Source organism: Tupaia chinensis, unplaced genomic scaffold (assembly GCF_000334495.1).
Source record: "Tupaia chinensis unplaced genomic scaffold, TupChi_1.0 Scaffold147433_1, whole genome shotgun sequence".
Taxonomy (NCBI): Eukaryota; Metazoa; Chordata; class Mammalia; order Scandentia; family Tupaiidae; genus Tupaia; species Tupaia belangeri.
The window spans coordinates 1226013-1234930 of NW_006207284.1; the positions used below are offsets into that span (position 1 = coordinate 1226013).

General features: G+C 50.9%; 1 protein-coding gene across 1 annotated transcript in view; it reads right to left on the bottom strand.

Annotated features, from left to right (window-relative positions):
* Positions 1–8: 8 nt before the first annotated feature.
* The window catches only part of TMEM163 (transmembrane protein 163), a 292446-nt gene continuing 283536 nt past the window's right edge, over positions 9–8918 (bottom strand). The window contains exons 7-8 of the mRNA XM_027768765.1: positions 4696–4837; positions 9–3214 (exon numbers count right to left, since the gene is read on the bottom strand). Coding sequence (XP_027624566.1) covers positions 3154–3214; positions 4696–4837 — 203 coding nt within the window. The 3' untranslated portion in view covers positions 9–3153. The remainder of the gene's footprint in view (positions 3215–4695; positions 4838–8918) is intronic.

Consider the following 8918-nt stretch of genomic DNA (forward strand, 5'->3'; position numbering starts at 1 on the left):
CCCCCGCCCCCGCCCTCACCCTTGCCCCTTCCCCCAGGGCAGAGGTCTTGACCTCTTTCAGAACTGCCCCCAGAAGCTGCTCCGGCTTAAGGATGTTTTCCCAAAGCACCTATCAGTTTGCTTTTTATTCTGTTGGGGATTTAGCCTCTTGCTTCCTAGGTGGATTGAAAGTTTATCTGCTGCCCAGTCTCGACATAGCTCTGGAGAGACTGCAGTTGTGGAATGTGGGGAGATTTGCTGGAGTCCAGTGGCCTTTTCAAATTCCTTTGGATTCTCTTCTGCTTAATCAACAGTCTTACAATTCCATGGCTGTAATGATTGGAATTTTACCTTCCTTAAAGCATCTCTCCCTCTATCCCAGAGTTTGCGGAGCCTTTAGACTGGCCCTCACTCTCTTCCCAGCCCCACCGCTAGTGAGGCCTGGCAGAGGTACAAGAAAGGAGCCCCGTGTGAAAGGCGGGGGTGGGCAGTGGTGCTAGGAGGCTTTGCAGTGCGCGGGTCTACACACCTTGCGGGGACAGCGGGTCAGGCACCTCTGCGCAGGCTGCCACGTCTCCCAGCGCTGACACAGAGCAAGCTGGGAAGTGCTCTCACGGTCCTGGCCAAGTATTAACAAGACGATAGCGTAACAATTGATGCCAAAGGAGATGGATGTCCCTTCTGTCGTAGTTGCTGTCACCACCTTGATGTCTTTAAGCTAATGGCCGTTCACATCTGTGTCTTCAAACAGATCCTGGTCCACCCATTTTCTACTGTTCCCTTCTGGGGTAAGTAGCACAGGACTGTGCCAATAAGGTGTCGCTGTCCAAATGTACTGTCCCAGTATAGAGAACACTGCTTTGTTTTCCACTGTTGTAGAGAAAACTAGGGAGAACTTTATTTTTCAATAAACTTTTCTTGTGTGACAGGTGGAAGTGATTTTTGGGGAGCACTGGGTGGGCACAGGGTCACCACGGAACAAAGCCAAGCTGCTGTGCAGCTGTGTTGCAGTCGGGTGCAGCAGTCCCACGACCCACATAGGGAGGCCTGTGGTTCCCATGCCAGGGCCTCCCTGTCCATGCTAGGCATGAACGTACACCTGTGAGCCAGGCCAGCTGAGGGTAGATCTGGTGTGAAGACTGGCGGGGGTGTCTGTCTCTCATACAAAATAAGGTATGCTTGAGGAGGGGGAGGAGAAGTATTTTACTACTGAGTATTCTGTCCCTTAATCATCTCTGACACAAAGCTTAGAACTGTGTACCCTCCACTCCCTGAAGGATCTGAGCCAAAGAGCGACCTGCTAGCCCTTATTTTTGAGGAAATTGTGCACTGAGGCAGACCTTCGATATCTTTCACAATAGGCTAGTAAAATAGCCCTGAGGTGGCTCTCTGAGGGTCAGAACCCATTAGACCTGGAAGACCTTTCTCCAGCTAAAGAAGAGCAATTTCTGAGCTGGGTGCCAGTGGGCCATGGGCCTTGGATGGGTGAATGCCCTGGAGATGTAAAGGTCAATTCTGTGCCCATACTAAGGGGCTGTCTGAAGGTGCTGCTGGATCCGCCTTGGCTTGACCCCTTCAGCCCGGCCTCTCTGAAGCTCCAGATGTTGGATTACTGCCTAGAACAGAGATGCCACGTAGTCCACACAGCATGTGTGGTGGAGCACCGGGCTAAAAATGATGCCCAGAGGAGCCGAGTGCCTGAGTTTGAGGAATGCTACATCATGGCTTCTCCTCCGTGAGCTCCCGCAGTACAATGGAATACAGTGATAAAGCCTGCAGAGCAGAAGACGACTAACTCCTCTTTCCAACTGTGCTCAAATGCTCCATTTTCCACTCTCTTCTGGGTACTGTGGGGACACTGCCCTGAGAGCAGCAGCCTAGACCAGCGCCCTGTGACCTTGTTGGACAAACTACCTTCCCTCAGCCAGCCTGGTGGGAGAAGGGACACCGAAGGCTGGGGTGAGGTCTGGGGAGCAGCCTCCCTCAGTTCCAGGCCTGACCAGCCTCTAGCCCCACCAGATAGGTGTGTGGCCACTCCGCTCTCCTCCCCACCCTGAGCACTCATAGTGGGCCTGCCCTCCCAGCAGTCCTTCAGGGTCTCCACTCTAATCCTCTCAAGCACAAATAGCCACCATAGAAAACCTGCCCAGGACGGGGCCTCCCCCAGTGTTGGTGCCGCAGTGAAGACTCTCAGAGATGATCACCCTGTGCCATACAAAACAGGTAAGGTTTTTATTAGTCAGACACTGCCGCCTGGGCCAGTAGTGTGAGAGGTACAGAACGTTGCGGGGTGGGGACATCTCTACGGAATCTACACCTAACGTTACATACACTGAGAACGTCTTGTGCCTTACAGAGGGAGCCATCTCCCACAGACTGTAATGTATCATTACCACTTAACACAGCATATAGATATATGCATATACTGATAGGTTATATAATTATTTATTACAAATAAACTGTACTTTCACATCTCTCAAAAATGGATCCTGTTTTTACACAGATGTTCAGGTTCTGAATGTATGAGAAAGGGTCATGTGCTTATTGAGTTCGTCCATGCAAAGCTCATACATATATACTAAGTACTTTAAAAATAGACTGGTCTCCTTTTGAACGAATCTGTTTAGCTTTAGGATTAGTAAAACAGTATGAAACGAATGAAATACACTGATAGAAATTAGGAAGTGATATACTGATGGTTCTCGGTATGCAAAAGGGGACAGGCCTCCCTTAATCTCAGCCGGGAGAGAAGAGACTTTGGAACTGAGGGTTGCTGCAGCCACAGGCCAGAGGAGGTGGATCTGGTCACTTGCTAGACTTTTCAGGCTTAGAGCACCACAGGACACTCTGCCAAGAAGAGAGCGTATCCTACCCACAAGAACCACGTTACTCCAGGAAATAGAAGATGTCCGTTTGATGTCAGTTTCAGCTGGAGATGGGGAAGCATGTCCCTCCTATAGGCAAAGTCCTACGTGTCTGATGGGAACAGCGAGTGAGGGGACCAGGGCAGACCGACCTGCCGGGCAGACATCATCCCAGGACAACAAACTGTATAAAGAAAACATTTAGAAAAGAAACTGGATGTTCCGTTAAATATTGGCACCATCTGCCTGTGTGGAAATCTCTCCTCTTGACCATCTTTGTGCAAACGTGTTAGCCGCCCAGGACACACCTTCACTCAAACATCTCGTAGTGACGCGTCTGCCTCACCCTCGGCACCATGTCGATGAGGAGTCTGCAAAGAGAAAGACCAGGCTGCCTTGACAGAGGGCCCCCATATCCCTGGGACCACTCTGGGAAGCACAGAGGAAGTCGTTGGGGGTTTTAGCTGAGATCATTCACATAAATATTGAGGGGCTGGAAAAGCCATGCTATATTTTGCTGGGTGTTTCTATGCAAAAATGCGTCATGACTTTTCTCATGACCCAATAAAGTTGACCCTTTCTGATGTATATTCATAATTTTTGTCATTATCCCCATGGTCTTAATCCTAGAACATCTTTATCATCCCAGAAAAGAAACCCTGTATCAACCACAGTCCCCTTGTCACCTCCCCACCTCCCCAGGCCCCCTGTAACCTACTTTCAGTCTCTCTGGATGTGCCCATTCTGGGTATTGCATATAAGTAGAATCATACACTACGTGGCCTTTGCAGTGAGCTGCTTTCACATGACAGGCTAAGTGTATTATTGGGTCGTTGGGAAAACCACGATGCATTTTTGTATAGAAAACTACATCATGACTTTTCTGACAACCTAACAGCATGTCATTCCTTTTTATGGTGAATAATAGTCCTCTACAGGGATCTACCACATCTATCTATTTGCCATCAATGGCCATTTGGGTTATTTCTACTTTTGCCTACCATGAACATTGCTGCCGTGTATGTCCGTGTGCCGGTTTTGGCAGGGACCCTTGTTTTCATTCCTCTGGAGTATGTGCCATGGAGTGCAATGACTGGGTCTGATGGCAAGCCCATGGTTAGCGCTTTGAGGAACTGCCAAATTGTTTTTCAAAGCGGCAGCATCCCTGTACATCCCCACCAGCCACACATGAGGGTTCCAGTTCCTCCACATCCTCACCAGCCCTTGTAATTACTTTTCTTTTGGACTAAAACACCAGTTGGGTGATAAGCATTTTAACATTTCAAAACACAGCACCGTTTAGAAATAGTTCCACCAAATCAACTCCAGCCTGGATGTTGGACCAGTCAGTAATGCTGACGTGGCCCTCCTTCAAGTGATAGGATGCAGTGTGAGCTAAGACTGATGTTTACCATGGCTTTTCCATCAGCATGGCCCTTTCACACTGACAAGTCCCCTTTGCAAAAACTTCTCTGGGTCTGAGGGCCCTGCCTCTAGCCAAGTGGTGCTGCCTGGCCTCCCCAGCTCACTAGCATCACCCACCTGTGACAAGGAAGGAAACCACACAGGATACCTGCCAGGGGCATCCTGAGAGCCTGAACCTTCAGGTCACAGAGGTTGAAAGGGAGGACCAACTAGTATACTATAGACAGTAGTGCCCCACTTCTGTGCAAGCCACAAGAGAATCTGCCCCCGGCTGGGACTTCAGTTTCCTGCCATGGGCCAGGCTCAGGAGGGGCACGGGTACAAGATGGCACTGTCCAGTTCCTGCTCTATCATCTCCTGACTGGGAAGAGGTGGGGAAAGTGGCACTCCTGGCACCAAGAAAGCAAAGATGAAAGTAAGAACGTACTTGACCCCGTAGGCAAATATGGTGAGGCCGATCAGCACACCTATGCTGCCATCCAGGTACCAGACCGCCGCGTTGTGCTTGAACACTTCCGCACTCAGAAGAATGGAGAAGCCCATCACGCCACCCACGAGGGAGTTAAACCCTGCAAAAGAAGCAGAGAGGCTGAAGGGCTGTGCCCAGTGACCTTTCCTAGCCAGCAGGAAAATGACCCAAGTGCCAAGCATGTCTCCATATTCCAGAGGTGACAGCCACCATGTGGGATGCCTATGTGACTCAACAAATCTGTGCTCAAATGTCACCAGAGACCTCTTTGGATGGAGCCATCACCCTGCTTTATTTCTCTCCCACACACTTAGGTGGCAAAGCGTGCATGGTTTATTGTGGGCCATCCACCATGCCCATTAGGAAGCAAACCTCATGAGGGGCGAGGGCTCGGTTCCTTGTTCAATCTTCTGTGCCTAGGACAGTGCCTGGCACACACAAGACATTCAGACACTCGGTGAGTGTCTGCTACTCAGTGAGTCAAATCTCTGTTAGGCCAGCGTCTGAGCCGAGTGTCTATATGTGCTGTTACATATAATCCCCAATCCTAGGGTGACAGATTGTCATCCCCATATTGCCAACAGTGTGCGTTAACCAGAGTCAGGCTAAATACGTTCACCAAGGTTTTCTAGAGTGAGACAGGTGGGACTGGGATCCAACCTGAACCTATTCCTCCAAAGTCTCCACTGTGTAACCTAAAGATTTTTATACTCTTCCCAGAAGATAAATGCAAAATCTAGAATTAGCCACATGATTGGAGAAATAACAATAGAAACACTACTGGAGCTATTGGGTTGTCAGTCATGACACACTTTTGCATAGAAAAACAGAACACATAGTCATGATTTTTCCAGCAACCTAATAGTAGTCATCAATCACCATCTTCTTTCACACATCACCTCATTTGGTCCCCACGATTACAGACCACACTTCCATTGTGCCTGTGGGTTTGCAAAGGCCTCAGAGGAAGAGAATGTCTTCGGATGGCTTCTGGGGCCTCAACATAATGGTGCCCTGGTGGTGCCTGGCAGTTGGTCCATGCAGAGCCAGTAACTGGCCTATCACCAGCCCCCAGCATCATTTCTGAGGCACCCCCATCTGTGCAATGGTGCCATGCTCTTGCTGAGGTCAAAAGCCCTAACTCCAACTTCAAGCTGGAAAATGGAACCAGCCTGTCTTCCTAGGAGAGAGTTTCTAAGTGAAGAGCAGTGGCACTGAGGAGGTGTGGGAAAGGAAGCACTGAGCAAAGCGGGGTAAGAGCCCAGCTCTGCAACACTGGCAATAAGATGGACCTTGGCCTGTGTGGGCATCTCGAGGACTGGCCTGGGATACGCTGCTCTGGGCTTGGCTTCAAACCCTCCTGCTCTTACCCTTCTCCAGGCTGAAAATGACTTGGCTTTGTTCTTAAAGCATGGGGGTTTGCACAAGAATACCTTGGCTTCCCCACATCTAATCTGTGCCCACCCGTCACCTGCTTTCTATTCATCCCTGATCCTACAGAGGGCTAACCCTGCACACCTGCTCCGCTGAAAGGACTGGGTTTTGGTATCTCTTTCCACCCCTGCTGGATAATCCCCCCTGGGATAAGCTCTACCTTACCAGCCCTCATTCAGCTCCTCCCTTGACTCCCCCTACCTCTCCCCACACCTGCCCTTCACAAGGCGCTGAAGAGTTGTCTACCTAGGCTGTCTCCAGTCTCCCATTCTCTCCCTCCACTCAGGTCTCCCGGTTCCCAGAGTCCTTCCAGAGGTCATCAAAAACTCCTCACTGCTGGGAACCAGCAGTTAGCGTAATGGCTATGTCGCTGGACTCCCACATAGTCGACCGCGGTTCACGTCCCGGACCCGGTGGCTTAAAACTCACGCCGGGCGCGTGTGCGTGTGTGCCCAAGATCCCGAGAGGAGAATGGAGGAGAAGGGATTGCGGAGTGACCATCCCCCCTGGGGGGTGATTTCTCGCTTTCTGTCTCTATGTCTCTCTCTGTCTGTCTGGCGAGCACACGCGCCCTATAGCAAAAATCTCTCAAAAGAAAAAGAAAAACTCCTCGCTGCTTACATGCAATGGGAATTCTCCCTCCTGAGCACTCCTTTCTTCAGCCACACCCTCTCCTCGTTGTCCTTCCTCTAGTAAACTCTCCACTTCCTCTGTCAGATCTTCCTCCATGTCCTCATCTGAGTGCCTTGGGCTCCGCCTACTGAGCTCTCCTTCCTATGTGCATTCCACTCCGACCCCAGAAACCAGTGTCTCCCAAATTTCCATCCTTTGCCCTGACTTGCCCCTCAGCTGCAGGCTGGCTCATAAGCACCTCAAAATGAACCTGTACAGAACACCCCAAACACATCACCCTCTAGCTGCCTTCTCTGTAAACAGTGCCACCGAGCAGCTCCTCAGGCCAAAAATCTAGGAGCCCACCCTTGACTTCTCTCTTACCAGGATCTCATCCATCAGGTGAATCTCTCCCACTGTTAACCTCCACAACCCATTCTCCCACTCAGGCCACCCTCACCTACACCCCTGCAACAGCCTCCCCTCCAGCTCCCCTATAAGGTCCCCACTGCCCACCAACACCCACCCCACAATCCCTTCCCCTCACAGCAGCCCACGTTCTGCAACAGAAAAGGCACCATCACTATTTCATCCAAACTCGTCGCTGCTGACAGTGGACACCATCAGCTCCTCTGCCTCTCCACATGGTGCCCGCCACACAGCAGCCCTGCCCAGCCACCCAGCCTTCCCCCAGGCTGTGAAATTGCCCCCATCAGCCTGGTGTGCTGCCTCCTTCCCAGCATCACATTTCAGCCTCTCGGAGCCCTATTGGCTTCCTCTCCCCCTACTCCTACTCCTCACTGCTTCATCTTCCTCCATGCCTGCCATTTCTCCCACCTTCTCTCTCCTGAACCCAATCCGTACTAGAAATCTCAGCATCAGGATGGGGACTTTGTCCCTTTCCTTGCCATGTTCAAAGTCCAGAACAGGGTTTGGCACATACCAGGAGTGCAAATGATTGCCGTTTCAAGGAATGAATTTGGTGGAGGAAGGAAAGATGTGAGACATTGCCTTGGTTGTACTGGCCCAAGAGAGGGAGCCACCTTTCCTGCCAGAAGCCCAGTGCCATTCAGAAATGAGGCAGAGACCATGCAGTTCCCACACATGGCCACTAGGTGTCCACTCAGCTCCACAACTCACCCGCTCTGCCAGCCAGCACCATGGACTGCCCAACCTGGGTTTCTAAGAGCAAGGCCAGCCTAGGCATGCACCCCTTATGGTTTACAGCTGGTGGCATGGGGCATCGTTACCGCATTTAGTGGGAGGGTACTTTCACCTGTTCTGCTTGGCTCACCTGTGGCAGAATCTGGCTGTGTCAGTTTCACCTCACATGGGCCTGCACAGGAAGCACAGAATGTGCGGCCCAGGTCTGCTGTGCTGCATCCTTCACAATGCCAGTCAGGGGCAGTTCCCACAGGGCCCTGGGCACCCAGCCCCACCCGCCTTACAAGGCAGCACAGCCACAGCGCCATCACTCGCCTCTGGAGACATCCCCACTAGCTCGCACTGTCCCTGTTCAAATCACACAGCTGCTCTAAAGAACTAATTCCATCATCAAGGGGTGTTTAAAAGTTATGTATTATGACAAAACTGCATGGACCTCATTTTTTTCACATGAATACAAACTCAAACGTTAATTCCATTTGTCCACGGATTTTTGAAGTCCCCTCATAATGACATGAAAGAATCGCTGGGGTTCTCTCATGCCAGTCTGGCTTGACTGCCTAGATCACAGTCTGTGTAATTAAGCACATTAATTTTATGCAGAGTACTCTGATGGCCAAGTTTGAAAACTCACCCTATACTGAGTATTTCAGAGTCAGCGGGGACAGCAAGAACGGTCATCAGAGACCCCTCACCTGGGGCCTTTCCAGACTCGCTCCAACTGTGCCCTGGGTAGGCCTGAAGTCAGGTCCCCAGCACGTCACATCTTCCTCCGCCTGATCTGCAGTATTCACTCGCACAAAATTGTTCTTCCTTAAATAATGTGGACCAAGCTGATAGCAATAAATGCATGTTCACTAAATTCCCAAAGCGACCGGACCAAAGTAGACAAGCTTTACTGCACTGCACAGCGCAAGATGGGGAAGTCTGACGTTTGCCAGCGTCTCCATGGGCCACACCCTCTCGTCCTC